Source organism: Acanthopagrus latus, chromosome 22 (genome assembly GCF_904848185.1).
Source record: "Acanthopagrus latus isolate v.2019 chromosome 22, fAcaLat1.1, whole genome shotgun sequence".
Classification (NCBI taxonomy): domain Eukaryota; kingdom Metazoa; phylum Chordata; class Actinopteri; order Spariformes; family Sparidae; genus Acanthopagrus; species Acanthopagrus latus.
Window position 1 is genome coordinate 8,259,966 of NC_051060.1, and position 17,590 is coordinate 8,277,555.

Consider the following 17,590-nt stretch of genomic DNA (forward strand, 5'->3'; position numbering starts at 1 on the left):
TGCACTTTAAATACCTAGTGCTGTAGTTATACTCACAGAGGCGTGTATCCTTGCTGGCCAGATGAATGCAGAGGTGAGCTGAGATGACAGATTGAGTAGTAAACTCAGAGACCGCTCCATGTCTCCAGCCATGATGAGGAACACTGTGGAGGCCAGCCAGTCGTGGCCTGGATAAACGTCCTGCTGAGTGACTGGAGGGCAGGAGTTAAAGAGCCAGAAACTAGAGAGCATTTATCTTAACTTTAAAATAGCCTTTGGCAGCACAGTTTAAATGGTAAGAGCTTTAATCAAGAGAGATAATCATTTTACATGTAAAAATAAATCTGTGCAACCTCAGCTTGAATTACCAATTAATGATCCAGAGAGCTGTGTGCAGAACAAACTCTGAATAATGTGACTTGACAGATCTTTTCTGGCAACAGCAGGTGGTCGTGAATCAATTCAAACAACAGAATTAATTGTACAAATGTTTTAACTCAGAGCTGAAATTAATTTGTTTTGTTTGTATTTTGAAGAATTTGAAAAAAGATCCCGTTTAGGTGTCACAAGAAAGGAATTCCTTATGTTGTGTTAAATCGAGCGTTGAGCTAATACCACTTTGCTGTCAACTGACACCATTGAGTGTCAACCACAGAGCGAGTAATGCTTTGACAGTCAATTAACCCTGATACACCACGCCATTATCTCAGAGCTGAAAAACAGCTTCCCACAGTTAAGACTGCCAAGATCCAATTCTCAGTCTGCAGTATCATTCTGTGGATTTATGCTTTACAGCTTAAAACAGACTAGATTTATATGGAAATTCATTTTTATTTGGGGGTATGAAGATTCAAGTGTATATCTAGCTACAAAAGTTCAGCCAAAATTATTAATTTATTAAAAGATCTCTAACACAATCGGCAGAATAAATGTTGTCAATCTGTTTATGTTTTAGCACAAAAAGAATTTGGTGAGGTTTGGAAAAAAGATTATAGTTTGGCATAAAAAAAAAATTGTCTGTTGCCACAAACATGGCAGGAAAATGTCCCAGTGTCTCATTACAAATAACTGCCGCTTTCATGTTTATCAATGTTGAAACGGTCTCTGCTTGGCAGCTGTCTCACCCAGAAGTAACACCTCCACCTGACTTGAAAGTCAGCTCATACATACATGTAATGTGACACATGTACGTATGTATTTGAAAGCATCTGTGGTTTGCAGAAATGTAAAATTCCAACATTTTCCTCTGGCTACTGTGCGGAGATCTCACAGGCATTAGCTCTACATTGTGAACACCACATTACAATCCAATGATTAGAATAAAAACACGAAACACGCTTCTAAACACCAGGGTCACAACACAAAATGTATCTCGTCAAATACATTAACAGGGTTATCCAAGCTCTGGAGCATTCACTTTCATTTAGATAATTTAATTCAGAAGCCGCTGGAAGCAAATGACTTCACTGATATGCAGGTCTGAGTCGCGCTCCAGGAGAACTATGGCGCCATTAGTCTCCACTCCAGAAAACAACCCCAGGCTATTGACACCTCCTGCGTTTTACGTCTCTCTGCTGAGGTGCTGCCTTTAGACACTGTGAACTAGTAACTTTTGTTTAGGTAGAAAGCACTAGAAATAATCTACAAACACGTAAATATGCATTACAAACTCGGAAGTCATTCAGGTTTTATTAAGGACATTGAACCATATGAGCTGCTTAAGTCTGGTTAAGAGCTGGTTAGTCGTGTTGTGTGTTTTTAACTTGATACTTTAATGTTCTTTTCTATAGTACTTTGGTCCACTTGAGTTGTGCTGAATACATGAGCTCAATAAATAAACATAATTAATTAATTTATAACTACTGGATTAGCCCACAGTTTAAAGTCCCCCATTTCATTCCCACTACAGTACCTGCTCTTTTTGACTCAGGTCAGATTTTCATTGGCAGTAATGTTTGTTTAATAATGAAGACAACAACTCCCATGATTCCATGCTACTAAGCAACATCCTTAATCTACATCTTTTTTGTTCATTGTTTTGATTGGGGAAGCCCTTGTGGTAGGAAACGCATACTGTATATTTAAATCTGTTAATATAGATTATGCATTGTATATGTGTACGCCATAATCAAGAGGATTCAGAATAGAAGTCACTTTAAAGGGGTAAAGTGACGCATATTTTCCAACTTGTCTGAAATGTGGGAATCTCATTAGTTATTTGAAGTAATTTTCCAGCCAACTTTCCAAACAGGCCAGGGAAATATGCAAATTTCAAAGAGGGTGAATACCTTTGTAGTCACAGTCTACCAGCTTCATGCAGGCAGACATCGAATCTGTAAGGATACTGAGCTCTGAAGCAGTTTTAACTCTCTGTGTGGACAAGAAGATCTTAACATGCTTCATAAGCAGCGTCAGGTCATTCACAGCATCTGCTTTTAGAAGCTTGAGGAAGCTACCATACCTGGAGATGAAACACAGCACAGAAATAATGTCAATCACTAAAGTACATATCAAATCTTTATGTACCTAAAGACAGTGGGGATGGTGATGGATTCCAGGAAGAACCCAGTCACACCTGCCCCCATCACCATGTGTCCTTCCTGGGGACCATCATCACCAAAGACCATGGGAGGTGAACGCCGGTGCCATGATAAAGAAAAAGCTGAGGATGTATTTCCTGTGGCAGCTAAGGGAGTCAGTTCTGCCAAAGTCAATGGTGGTTGACTTCTGCCCCATCATTTATTAGTCCCTCCTCAAACGGCACTGCACTTTCATCTTAAAAACAGACTCCTGAACATATTTGGGATCTGTTTTTGTTTTTTTTTGTTTTTTTTTAAGTATTTTCATTTTTTTTTTTTTAAAAATCATTCTTTCTCACTGTCTATATTGTTATGCACCAAAACACTGAGGCAAAAAGAGTCAGAATTTCTCGAGGCCTTATGCAGATACACAGAAGTACTCATCAAAATTCAATTCAACAAGTCCATAGTGGTCCGATTTAACTCAGCAAGTCTGACACTTGTAAGTCAAGGATTAATTATAAATTCATGTCCGACAACTTTTAAATCCCATAAGACACGCTGCTCTGCGGGTAACGCTCACACACTGTGCTCTGTTGATACCAAAAAATGCAAACATGGCATTCAGTGATTCTGAACTTTTCATCTGAAAAGCTCCCCTCCAGGGAACATGTCGAGCAAAGAGTTATATCCAATATTTAATGTAGCAGCGGGGTCTCATTAAGGACAGAAATAAGCAGTGTGAAAAAAGCAACACAAGTCAGAGGGCCTACTTATGGGGAACAGGCCAAGTATAATGCACTCTAGCATCATTAGTGTGAAAACAGAACAGCAAGAGAACCTTTAAACACCTTTGACAAGTGCAGGGGTTTAATCGTACTGTAGGAGCGGGAAGGAATATTATTATTCTTTATACAACAGCATGTTTTAGATGCCTTTAACAGCGGCAAAATGGTGTGGACAGACCATTACATCTGAGCTTTCCTTTGTGTGCTGTGGCCTTCAGATGACTGAGTTCCTGAATTGGGAAACAGCTCACACCTCGTGCTGTTGCACTCCATTTCAATCTGAAAACGCTGTTTGCTCGATTTCTTCAGCAGTGACCTTCTTCTTTGTTAACTAAACGTGCTGCTTCAGAAGGAACTTCTTCACCTCTCTGGTTCTGAGGGCATGAAACTAAAGATTGTGGCTGGATGAAATTAGTATAAATATCACTTTTCCACACACAAACTATTATAAGTCAAAATTAAAAATACTTAATATGAAGGTAAACATGTCAACAATCAGCTTGTTGTTTATTAGCATGGGTATGAGTGTATTGGCTCTTTATTAGTCATTCTAAAGCTGATCAATGAAATATAATTTCTGCTACTAGGGGTTCGTCAATCAAATCAAAAACAAAAGACAAAGCCAGGCAGTGCTGTGGGGCATACCTTGAATGATATGATATTTGAAACCATCAGCAGTACTCATGGTCCAACATCGAGAGCCTAACGTTGTAGATTTTGTTTTATGTAGGTCAGCTGCCAACCAAATGCTGCTGTATTTGACAAGTTGGGAAACCCAAAGCATAAGTATTACTTTCTTACAAACAGGAGCTTTAAGAAAAACTTCTACAGAGTCTTCAGGACTTCTTCTTTCAAAGTGAATCCAGCAGTTACAAAAATGAAGCCTGCACTTCAGTGAGCATAAGAAGAGAAAGAGTTTATACACCGCAGGTTCCTCTTGCTGTAAGACAACTGTCTGATTAGGGTGAGGGTTTATGAGCTAAAGAAAAACACCTCTAAATACTGCACATACCTGAGACAAGTGTTGATCCCCAGCTGCTCCACAGATGATAATGCAGCACTCTTCACACTCTTCTCCTCTGCTGTAAAACAGGACGATTAAAGAAGAGAGGTGGTTATTACCAAGCAAGGTAATACCCACAGAGGGAATACGGCTGCAGGGTTTGGGGGAAAAACACTCCCTGGATATCACTAACAGGCTGTGTTACGACCATGGAGAATGGAAAAACATGACAACATGTAATGACTTGCTACTTCCAAGGCTCTACAGATGTGATGTTATGTCTAGGTAATTTTGTAGCTGGCAGTTTTACCGCCATTGTTTGGCATTTAATTGTGATGCTTGCGAGGTGGCGCAGCATCAAGGTGACTTGGGTAATTTCACTAACAGTCATCAACGGGTAATTTTACAATAGCGCTTGGATGGTTTAGAGCAGTGGAGTCATAACTCTTGATTTTTAGGAGTGTGGTGGAGTTCTGGGGTGAAAAAAAACTGTATGAAATTTTGAGCCTTGTGAGAAAGCTCTTTAATCTCACGACTTCATCTGTGGGGTGAGATGCAGTGGCTGAATATACTGGAGCAAGGCAGCTTTAGATCCACACGCCACAGCTTTTGTGCAGATCGTTGAGCTATCAGTCTCACCAGCTGCTCTCGTGGGCTCTTACTTAGCACCATTAAGTGGAGAGATTCATAAAAATATATTAGTTTTTGGAGTTACAGTTGTAATTGTGCGGCGAGAACGATGAATGAAGCAATAACTGCAGTGGGAGAAGAATGATATTTTGTTTTGTAGGATGTTTCCACTGCCTCCTGGCTTTAGGGGAAAATAATATTATTACATTTGTGCTAATGGATCCCTCGCTTCAGACAGTTTGTGGTAAGATGATGAGAAGATTTCAACAATTAATATGAGCAGCATTATTGAGACAGCTTGAGTGGCAGGGAAAATTTGAAATCCAATTTACAGACTAATGGTGCAGAAATATGCAAGGGATATGATAATTCTGTAGCTGCGATGCACATATCCAAGGGATGATTCAACATTGTTACCATAGAAAAATCAGAGCTGAGGATTGTGGATTAATCACAGGCCATCAAATATTGTATTAATTGAGAGAAAATAGCTTGTGATGAGGGCTTGAAGCAGAGCCAGGACAACTAGAGCTGTACTCTCCATCTCGCCCTTCTGTCCTCCTTCACATATTAACATCTCTAAAAACCTCTTGCTGATGGCAATTACCATCTAATGGAGATGAATGTTCTCTTGTTATATTTATTCCCTCCCTCCCTCCCCATTCCTCTCCTTCTGCCTCTGCAGAATTGCGTCGTTTACCCCTATATTACAGTTTGTAATAACCATTTAACTTTTGTAAAAAAGAGCCACTTGTTGAAAGATATCTCTCTGACATACAGTACATTGTGACTATTTGTTTGTCACTGCCCATAAAAGTGACTGAAAGTTTCGAAGAGCAATGAGTAAGGGATCTTTATTTAGCTCAAAGTGGATTCACTTGTCCTTACAATCCTCCTGTGCTTGAGGAGAAATTAAAACAAAGGTAATCTTGAAAACAAAGAAACCTGCAGAATTTAAAAGCTTAGGTGTGTGAGTCACTGCTTCGAGACACATTAAGAGAAAATCCTTTAAGATGAGCAAACAACATCCACACAGAGTTTATTTCATCTTAGCGCGTGAGCACAACCACAGCTGTAGAAATAAATGTTAAATTGAGACTGTAGTCTTTTTTTGAATAAGATCATTTGTGTAAGAGGATTTTCAGTTGAGATTGTTATAGAGTGAAATGTTGTGAGTTTAACTTCTGTTCCCTGAAGGCAAGGAATGAGGTACAGCACATTTGGTGAGAGATATCAGGCTGCACATAACCAAAAACATCACAAAAAAAACACTTCAAAGTGGAAGTAGAACCTTTTGTAAAACGTACTACAAGGAACTATTAACTGGTTATGAGACAGTTTCAATTTAATACTCTTATCTGTGCCATTATCATAGTTATTCTTAATGCCTGCCACTAAATTGGAGTCTGATTTATCCATAAACTATAGCCAAAAACAATTTTTTTGATGGTTGATGGCTGAAGATGAATCGAGGGGTCTCGTACCTTCAGAATAGAAGCTGCTTTGTAGTGGCATTTATCCTGTATAGCCACAAACTGATACATCACCCCATCGCAAACAGCTGAAAAATAGTATTAACTAGAGACCATCTTGCAATAGCATCACACAAAATGCCTGTCAACATGTTCACATTCTGACCTAACTACATTAGAACTCAGTAGTCATGGGTCAGACCATTTTGCTTCTGTCCACAGCGAACCACTATCTTAACCATTATCAATGCATTGTATTTTCTAAGCTTATCATGTTGAGAGTACAACCTTTCCAACACTGAAGCCTCTGAGTACATCCAGGCAAGGAAACAGCTTTTTTGTTGACTGTTGTTCCACTAAATTCACTGTTCCCTGTATGTATAAGTGTACAGTATTTATATGTTTTTGCCACTTTTACATATCCAGTATGTCTGTATGTTTACATCTAGTTTTTTTCACTAAATTATCCAACCAAAAAAAATCATGTTCATTTTTAAAATGATTTTTTTTTCCTTCAGTTTTTCTCTGTTTTTTTTCCTCCATAATTTCTTGAATTCAAGTATATTTACAATAAAGTTGAACTGACTTGTGATTTTTGCTCTTCGGCTGGGTAAACTACAGAAGTGAGGGTGCTTAAGATGAACATCTATTAAAATTAGGATTGTTTTAAAGAAAATGTATATCTCTGTCTGAGCTATCAAGATGTGACAGTCGCATAAAGAGGTGCTCTCTCTTTGTTTCCAACCACCCAATTTTAACCAGGCAGCTGAAATAAATGAGATTGCCGGGCAGCTGCCTTCAGGCGACAGGGCCACAAAAGGTGAGGAGATACAACTCAGAAGAGGGAGCTGACAGAGGTTAATACTTGGCAAATGAGTCTGCTCTCTCCACACAATGGGAGCACTCAAGTAGGGCAGAGAAGCTGAGACTGTAGTCTACTGTAGTCAATCAAGCAGTAAGAGGTGCCTACCATGTGCACACACTTACACATACGTACAACTGGCAGATTACAGAATTCAACAAGAGCCATGACAGCTGGCCAGTCACCTCAGAGGCTATTTGGTGGAAGGAATATTAGTAGAGAAAATGGAATAGCTGTGTATGTGTGTGTGTGTGTGTGTGTGTGTGTGTGTGTGTGTGTGTGTGTGTGCACGTGTGTTATGTGAGTGTGCCTGTGTAATAGAAAGGACACCAGAGAACTTTCACTCTCAAGCAATGAAGAGATGTAGAAACACAGGCTACTGTGGCAGTTTCAGAGCTGATCCTTGGTTTGATGCGGGAGCAGCGAGTGCACAACCATTTTAAGGGTATTGTGGAATTTATTCTACAGCTTTGATGCAACTGTAGTAACTGAAGGATTTTCTGCCAAGACATCTGACCAAAACCAATGATTCAGATCAGACTGCCGGCTATAAGACTTTTACTACAACTTTTCTGTCTATTCACTGTTTATTTATTCCATCTTTACCAAAACTGGAGATGGATAGCTGTTACATGACTACTGAAACAGAGTGGGTAACATCTTAAGTCTAATTAAGTCAAACTCCAGTTAAAAATGTGTTCTGTGTGTTTAACTTCACTGTACAGAACCGTGCAGACGTTGATGGAAAATAAGTATAAACCATAAAGGATAACTCCACCAATTTTAGATAAAGTGTGTTTACAAGTCTTGAGTAGAACTACTGCGCGTGGGAAAAAACCTAGTATCAAGTCTTTGTAGATACAGAGAAAGAAGCATATAATCTGTTGAATTACCTCCAGCAAGTTCCATTATGGGTAATGCGTGGAATAAAAAAGGTGACATCTCTGGTTCTGCTGTACTGCTGTATTTTCATTCATTTGCTTTTAACCTGAACATAATGAGTCCAGCAGTATTATGGAGAGCAATGCTAGACCAGTGAACAGCTTTTCATAACCTTACATTACCCACAATGCAATTTAGCCACTGAGCAACATCAATGGAGGCAATTTATTAGCAAACATGCAGTTTTCCATGGAGCCATAATTGGCTTTGTCCTAACTTTTCAACATATGCAGTTGCGCAAGACCTGCAAACACACGTTGCCCTTTAACCACTAGTTTAGAAGCTAATCATGGTTCACTATGCAAACTTTAACAACTGTGATGTGGAAATGTGAAACATCTTAAAACTGTCTCAAAGTAATTACAATTTTTGCAATAAATAATATCTATATATTCAGAGAGTTCTGATTTTAAATGAAGGAAAATGAGGATATGTGTTTTATGAATATTTCATTGAGCTAACAGAATTGGCAGAAAACTGTATCAGACAAATCTTTTTTCCAAGCAGAACATTTTCTTTAATGTCTTCAAACAAGTCTAGAGGGAATCTTAGCAGAAAAATTCAGGTATTTTTTATAATTGGATGTTTAGTGTAGCCAGTCTGACTAGGGATCATGCTACTACTGCAGAGATTCTGAAAACACAAACAAAACAAGTATCCTGGCAAGCAGCACGATGTCCTTACATTTTCCAACAACAAATTATTTCAAAAGAAGAGTTCATCAGAGAGTCATCCACTGGATTTGTTTTTACAGATGACTGCATTGAGCTACTTTCTGGGCAAAAGGTTGGCATATCAATCCATTTTTTTTTTCTCTGCAGCAATACAAACGCATTACTTCTTTATTAATATATTATTCTAATAAAACATTAATAAAGGTTATCTTTACAAAAATGTCTTCAATAAGTGGACTGGAACCAATGTTTCTAGTGTTTGATGTTAATAAAATTGAGTATATGAGTATGACTCAGTTCTAAAAATGAAGTATAAAAAATATTAAAAAATGGAAAATTCTAAAACTTTGAAGTGTGTGAGTGAACTTAGATACATAAATCATCAAAACAAACACTCATAATGAAGATTCTTCATCGGTGTGGCCTCCGAAGAGACATGCCTCTGTATTGATCTGTCACAGCCAACACACTCCGGGGAAACATTTTAGTCTTCGACGGGAAAAGGCTCACTGACAAGCCTTTCTCCTTCTTGAGAAATGCATTATAAATAAAAGCACACTGAACCCATTCCAGATACCCTTTTTAATCACTACTATTCATCATTCAGACCGCAGAAACCCCACAGATTGCTGCCTTTTATTAGCTGTCTTCTTGTCATAAATGACTTTAAAGTAATTCCTCACTACTGATACGACTGAATTCTGCCACTCGCAGGAATTATCTGCTTTTCTTCAGCAGCTCAGGGACATTTGTATGAATATGTTAACATACAGTTCATACTTGTAAAGCCTCTCAGATTCTGCACACTGTTTTGAAAAATGCATTAGCCTGGCCTTGAATGAACAACAGTCTGACATGGAAAATGCTCTTTTTCAACGCAGTCTGCAGGTATCCATTTAAATTTCAAAAAACTGACCTCAAGCAGTCTACAGTGTTTGGTATTCAGTATATATTAAACCACAGGTATCCATGTGCAACCCAGCAGTCAACTCCAACTGGGATTGTTTCATGTAGTGGCATATCAAATTATGGATATATGAGATGTTCTGTGTCATAGAAACAAGTAAAATAAGTATACTGTTGTTTAATCCAGTAAATCAAACACCTGACTTATCAACTTCATCACATTGATGCATATATAATGTCTGCATCCATCATGGCCATGAATCGGTCCTGTCCACTGATTTGAAACCCTTCCCACAATGGCCAAATGCAACCACAGATATTAAAGCCGCTGTTTCTAACAATGAAAAACAATCTATTATATGTTGTTTCATTGTTTACCTCAAATTTGAAACAAACTGTTTTTTAAATTGAGGTTTGAAACTTTAAAAGATTATTGGGGAGCCATTTCCGTCATATCTTGTCCTGCCTTGTATTATTCTGCTTGTTCTGTTTTATCCTATTTAACTTTCCTTTATCCTATTCTTTAAATCCCAGACGCGTTTTGTTTTGCCTTGCCTTTCGCATCTTGCTCTCAAATCTTTATACACAACCAACAGTCTACAGCCAACTGTCCTCCTGTCTTTCAGAGTATGACCTCCTTGACCCTCATCAGGCAGGCTTCAGGAGTGGTCACTCCACTGAGACAGCCCTCCTCACAGTGACTGAGTTGCTCGGTGCTGCCAGAGCCTCGTCCAACTCGTTAGTCCTCATTCTCCTTCTCCTCTGCATTTGACACAGTCAACCAACAAATTCTCCTCTCCACTCTGGCTGAACTTGGCATTGCTGACTGTGCTCTAACCTGGCTCGCATCATATCTGACAAATTGCAAATAGCAATTCAGTTCACATGGAACAGTTCCTTGTCCAAACCCTGCTTTCTGGAAACTGGTGTCCCTCAAGGCTCAGTATTAGGACCGCTTCTGTTTTCACTGTAGACTAGATCATTAGATTTTGCAATCAAGTTGCATGGATTCTCCTACCACTGTTATGGTGACGACACCCTACACCCAGCCTCTCTTTTCCCCCATCCTCCTCCAACACCCATGTTGCGACGTGTATCTAGGAATATTTGGCAGACATCTCCGCTGTCAAGGATGTCAGGGTATGGCCTTTCGAGGAACGGTGAGGAATCTGGGCGTAATCCTCAACGCTGGACTGTCCTGAGCTCCCAACATCACTGCCGTGGCCTGATACTTCAGATTTGCCCTCAACAACATTCGCAGGATCCGGTCTTTCCTCACAAAAGACGCAACGCAACTCCTGGTCCAAGCACTGGTCATCTCCCACCTGGACATTTGCAACTCACTCTTGGCTGGACTCCCAGCCTCTGCAACTAAACCGTTGCAGAGTATCAAAAACGCTGCAGCGTGCATGTTTACAATCTTTCCAAATTCTTGTTAAAAATGACACACCCCCCTCCATGACCCATGACCTAAACTGGCTTCCTGTTGCGGCCGCATCCGATTTAAGACAATGGTGCTGGCCTTCAAGACCATCACCAAAACTGCACCCATCTACATCCAAACACTGGTCAGACCACATGCCCCAGCGAGAGCACTTTGCTCATCTACATCAGCTGGTTGACTAGTACCACCATCGCTGAGAGCAAACAAAAGAATGAATTAGATTGGAGACTTCGAGCCACGCCTTCCTGTCCAAAATCAGTGTGTAACCTTATAAATGCACTTCTGGAAGAACGGTCAAAAATTCCCATAAACACACTCCTAAACCTTGTAGAAAGCCTTCCCAGAAGAGTTGAAGCAGACCGACGTCATATTAAACCCTATGGATTATGAATGGGATGTCACTTAAATTTATATGCAAGTCAAGTTAGGTGAGTGAATACTTTTGGCAATATAGTGTATACAGCTTACAGCTTACAGCTGAGTTTAGCTAGATAGGAAACTGGTCACATCTTTATGGTGTACTGAGCCACATTGCCAATTACATTAACAGATGTGAAGACAGCAGAGCTTTCATCTTCTGATCACTCCCAGGCACACCTCCAGCTTAACCGAATCAAAACTATAGATATTTCTGTAGGATAAGGGCTTCAGTTTTATGGCTAATACACTGTTAATGTTGAATCACTATTTCACGCCCACTTTTATTTAATTAAAGGCTTGAATGCCCCTGCTGGCGTAAATATAATTGAGTCATATTTAAGTACAATACGTAGATTAGATTTAATGTAGAACAATGATTATGGTTAAAAGACCATTCTGTGATTAATGGACTATGTTTTGCTTGGGGCAAGGGTGAAAATTTTTGTGCAATATGACGTGCCGATAAGGGCCAAGATTAAAACCTTTTCTGGTATTTTGGCATGGCTGGTATTCGATTATATTTTTCTGCTTCAGCAAAAATTTTATATTAAATAAATTAGATCTGGCATGAATGAAAATGTCAATGACATTTGACACTTAACTCCAACTAAACACAGACTGTTCAAAAGGGGTTATACTGTGGATCATGCAGGAAACAAGCAATTACCATAGGCAGTGCATTTGCATAAAAATCAATTAAAGTGCAAAAGTGAGTCAAATGTTGTGTATTAGAGCAGCATAGTAATTGCTCAAAGGTCTTTACTGCTGAGGAAGGTGATAAGTGTTCAGGAGACCTATGGAGACAATTATTCCAGTTATACTAAAAGTTTTTGGTCTGATCAGGGAGCAGCAGAGGTAAAAAGCCTGGTTAAGCTCCATAATTATAGACCTTCACCAACACAATCTATATTCTACCTTTCTTCCTATGTTGTTATTCTCCTTTGCTTCCAAAGATGTTGCGATACCATGTAAGGCGTAAATAAAACCAGAATGCAATCATCTGCAAACAGTGTTAACCAACAACAGTTTTATGAAGTGTCATGTGTTAAAATCCTTTATACAATCATGTGTTTCACATCCTTGCTTGACTGTGCCTTTAGAGGATGCCCCTTTCATACCCAATCACAATACTGTCACCTTTAACAAATTAAATGTTCCAAACAGGTGTTTTTGGAGTCTTTCACAACTTTCCCTGTCTCTTGCTGCCCCTGTCCCAACTTTACAAAATTCAATTAAGTTGATGAGGAATAACATTAATATATTGTCTTTGTTCTGTTTTATATCGGGTGTATTTAAAAAAGGGTTAGCAAATGATCAAATTATTTTGAATATATGCGTTTTGCGAGGGGTATCAATCTTTGGCATGTCTCACAGTTACATCCGATTCTGATTTTTGGTTGTCCGAACTGATTCAGAATCGATTTTCCATTCAAAATTATCTTTGATAAAAAACTGATTATTGATTGAATGAATAGAAAGGAAGGAACAATTTTCAGCTTTTTGCTCGAGTTTATGTTTACGAGACATTAATGGAGCAGAGCAGCAGTCAGCAGTGACAAACTTTAATTGCTTGATGTTCGTCCTGCAGTGCTAATTATCCAGTCATTGAATAGAAGGCCTTGTTTGAAAATTAACTGCAAGATAACTGTAGTTTGTGTGCTGTATTACCCTCACAATTTAATCCCATCTTTTTCATCAACATCATGTCATTTATTAACACTTACAAAATACATGTAAGTGACTCCCGACCCGGGTCCCTTTGCTGCATGTCACGCCCCCTCTCTCTCCCCGTTACCTGTCATATCTTCAGCTTTACTATCAACAAAGCCATAAAAAGGCCAAAACAATACTTTAAAAAAAAAAAAAGAAGAAAATACATGTTTTGATATTTGTGGCTAGATTCTCAATTGTTGGAGATAAAAATCAACCTCCTTATGTCAATTTATTACAATAACACACATGAACCAATGAGAGAAAAACATTGTTATGGTGTTCACCACAACAAAATATTTGCTGAGACAAATAGTAAGGCATTTCATTATAGTGCTCGGTCTTTTAACTTTGTTAACTTTCTTTAACAGTCTGACAAACAAGTTCAATGTAAAACAACTAATAAGATTATAGACTCAAGACATGACACCCTGCAAAACTAATGAAGAGCAGACAGCTGTTACATCACATCCTCAGTAGTGTTTTCACCTTATCCCATAAGATGCATGTTGCAAAAGAGTAGAAATGTGATGCTTTAATTAACTAGTCACAATCCTAACCTCCTCCTACAGTATAAACATTTGTTTATTTCTGTCTTTTGGGAGAAGCAACTGACCAGATTACACCAATTTACTAATCAGTGTTCCCTTTTATTCTCCCATTCTGCTGTCTAATGTAGTTTGTGTTGTTGTAAACCTCTTACCTTTCTGCTCTGCATAAATACATCAAAATCATACTTGAGTGTGTCTGATTTCTGCAGTCAGGTTCATAACCTCCAGTCCTTAAAGCAGTGGCAGTATCATAATTACAATCATGTGACTAATCAGCATCAGGTGATTACACAGACATCAAAACATTAAACCAGGGGCATATAGCTCTACTGATTCAATTCAAATGCAATTTTCATTATTTCTTGTGACGATTTAAAACACACAATACTGAGACAACTCAATGCTTAGGCTGTGATTATTTAAGCTAATATGGATGATAATATATTAAACCTGACTGAACTTAAAGAACTAGTTCATGTTATTAATGAACATTTACTGAGAGTAGCTTGAAGGTAGTTTGCTGCTGCATGTTTGAAGTAATATAAAGGGAACACTAATTTATGTTGTTTAAAATATGTAAAATAAGACTATTATGCAATTAGCATTTCATTACCTTTAGGAAAATTAACAGTTTGCCAGAGTATTCACTAATTAGCAGCTTTTCTTTCAAGCTGCCATCAGTGTGATCAGGTTGTTTAGCCCACTGGCTACCAAACAAGCCAACCTACTGAAATCATTCACTCATTTGATATGGGAAACATAACTCAGTTTAACCCCGGGTAAAACACTGCTCTGCAAATGAGAAGGAGTTTCTCCACTCCACTCATCTGCCATTCCACAGGGACTGTTACGGGCCTCTACACAACACTGAAAAACTACACGACAGTATCCAGATCCTTCAACATCTCCAACAACTTTCATCTACCCTTGACTCCATTACTAAGTCTGAGTAAAGTCCTCCGTGAGTCTTAGTAACTACACAAGCTTGTTAAAAGATACTGGTTATTTAAATCTGGTTGCCGGATAACAATAGTTAAATAATCTGGATTGTGGTAAATTGTAAATCATGCCATGAAACATTTGTAAACAGTAAGTTACTGTCACAAGTTAGCATAACATCCAAAAATCACAGTCTTGTAAGGTGCAGAAGTCAAATCTATGTCTGCATACATGAAGAATTATATGTTTATGTGTTGTTATTGTAATGAGTGAGAAATATCCAATGGTGGTCCCAAATTGAAGTTATTTACTCATTAAGTATTATTGGCAACATTTCGCAATTACATCCCCCAAGAAGGTGAAGCTGGTATCTGTGGCTTAAAATTTAGAGTGATCCAGGGCTATTGAGTTTGACTTGACTAAATTTGACTAAATTTGACTTGACTGGATTTGGCTTGACTAAATTAAATTTGAGTGTTGGGCCTTGGTAGAGGTATGCACTCCACTTAAAGTGAAACTCTCGCCAAAAAGCAACCAAGGCTTTATTCGTGATTGAATATGTGTCAAACCTTTGTGTAAAAGCATAATTATGATAAAAGACGCACTTTTAAGATTTACCGTAGTTTAGTTTTTGGGCAAGCTGATTTTCAGTAGGAGTGCTACAGGCACTTTAGTGCTAGCATCAAAATCGCTATTTTTAAAACACTAAGAAGGCTCGACACATCATGAAATTTTGCTTGTAGTATCACCAGGGTCTCTACACATGAACATGAGCATTGAGAACATTGTTTCCCTGAGACCCTGGTGATACCATTCTAGTTTATGTATGTAAACATAGGTAAATATACTTTAGGGTTCAGAGTAAGTAGGATTCAGGTTTTTGTGCAAAGTGTTATTTAAAAATATTCACAATATTGATCATAGCATTTCAAGTTTCAGGTCAGATACATTGGCAAATTAACATTTCACCTCTCTTACTGTTTACTCTGTCACATATTAGCCAGTGTTAGTTTTAAGTTTGTCAGTTGCTTACTTGCTTTACTCGTCTCTGAGTAAAAACAAATATGTGTGGTGCAACTCCTTTTAATTTAGTCATGTGTAAAAGCTACTTGTAAACTACAGTCTGCCAGGCTTGTACTTAGGAACAGCTGGTGCAACCAGCTCCAAGAACCCTGGCACTGCTGAGCTTTTCATGTAGCTCAGTTATCTCTCAAAAACACTTCACCAGAGTTCCTACTTTGTCTTTGTCAGACAATTTTTTCAAAGTGTTCCCTCGACGCTCAAGGTCAACGCTTCTCCTCACCCTGCTGCAACAGTCTTGCAAAAGAATGACATTTCTTTCCTTGGAACTCTGACAATTCCCTGAGGCTGCAGTCCTGATCAGACCTCCTGATACTTCTCTGCAGATTCACGAATCCCACTTCCAAAATTGAAACTGATATGGTTATGTTAAACCTATGATATGTAACATTTCTACATTTAATTGTCTTTAAACGACTGGATTTTTGTTATATGATTTGATGAGCTGTGTACTTATTATCATAAATGTTTCCAACCATGTTAAAAAAGGTGCATATCATTTGGTCGCCTGTCACTTAACTTCCTGCGAAACATCAGGTGGTAAGACAGAGTTGGCAAATGTGAATGCTATATAACTTAATCTGCAAACATTTATGCACAGCACACATGATCCCAAGCTACTTCAAGGTGTCATCAAACTACGTCTTTTGTTTTCATTGTTTAGATTGCAAGACTCCTATCAGCAGAAATTATATACTCTGCATTTCAGTATATTGTGTTTATTTAGCTCTAAATGACAAATTTGTCTCTGAGGGCTACAGTTTTTGTACATTAGACACCCTCTCTCCTCAGAAGCTTGTTTGGGTACTGCACATTGGGTTTACTGGGACAGGCAGCTGCCACTATTACATAACTTCACCCAATGTCTGTGTGTTGGTGACAGCTCAGCACCTTTTCGAAGCCTGGTGTCCAACTCATACAATATGAGGGCAGATCAGTTAATGCGACTGCAAAGTCAATTGTGTCACTAGATTAATTACATATCCTTAGAGCTAGTTTCATCACCAGGGTTTTGTTCCCCAAGGCCATTGCTGTAATCCGACCTCCACACCTATCCTCCAAATTTCATGTTTATGTTCTGGAAGTTAGATTCATGCCCCACATACAAGGCATTTGGCTAACTTCACTGATCCACAGAGTGCCCTTTAGTTATTTCCCCTATGACCTAATTGTCAAGAAGAAAACTGAACAAGTTCCTCTTTCCCACTGACCTTTGTACTGAGCCGGAGAAAAGAAGCACTCGGTGGAAGAGTTGGATAGATGAGCCACAACCTTCTCCAGAAGGTCAGCCAGCACTGGGGAGAAAAAAAAAAACATACAAGAGACAAACATAAAATATGTGCTAGTACAGCTACAATAAAGTTTGTGTTCAAAGAAAATTCTAGTGACACATTCAAATAAATCAACTCCTCTACTTCAACTATTTATAGAGCGTGAATAACATCCTGTTATGTACGCTTTTTAGCAGCCCAGTGACACTGTAAGTGTTGTGGAAAGAAACATTTCCTGTGAACCATACAGCACACGTGTTTAATGTAGCGGTCTCTGGCATAAAAAAAGAAAGATTTAGTAGTCATACAGACTGCTCAGAAGAAAAGCAGCATTGTATCTGGAATAAAAAACTGTCTAACACAGAAGATCACGGTTCAGCTGTAGAAACACATGTAGATT

At 38.6% G+C, this 17,590-nt stretch overlaps 1 protein-coding gene across 9 annotated transcripts in view; it reads right to left on the bottom strand.

Moving 5' to 3' along the window:
• The window catches only part of tbc1d32 (TBC1 domain family, member 32), an 84,774-nt gene that overhangs the window by 22,213 nt on the left and 44,971 nt on the right, over nt 1-17,590 (bottom strand). For 3 of the 9 annotated variants that reach the window (XM_037086415.1, XM_037086412.1, XM_037086414.1), the window contains exons 28-31: nt 17,131-17,214; nt 4,299-4,368; nt 2,325-2,440; nt 37-191 (exon numbers count right to left, since the gene is read on the bottom strand). In XM_037086415.1, coding sequence (XP_036942310.1) covers nt 37-191; nt 2,325-2,440; nt 4,299-4,368; nt 17,131-17,214 — 425 coding nt within the window. Of the gene's footprint in view, nt 1-36; nt 192-1,451; nt 1,582-2,324; nt 2,441-2,840; nt 3,667-3,931; nt 4,039-4,298; nt 4,369-17,130; nt 17,215-17,590 lie in introns of those variants that run through there. The other 6 variants (XM_037086413.1, XM_037086416.1, XM_037086418.1 and 3 more) reach the window with 6 other exon arrangements.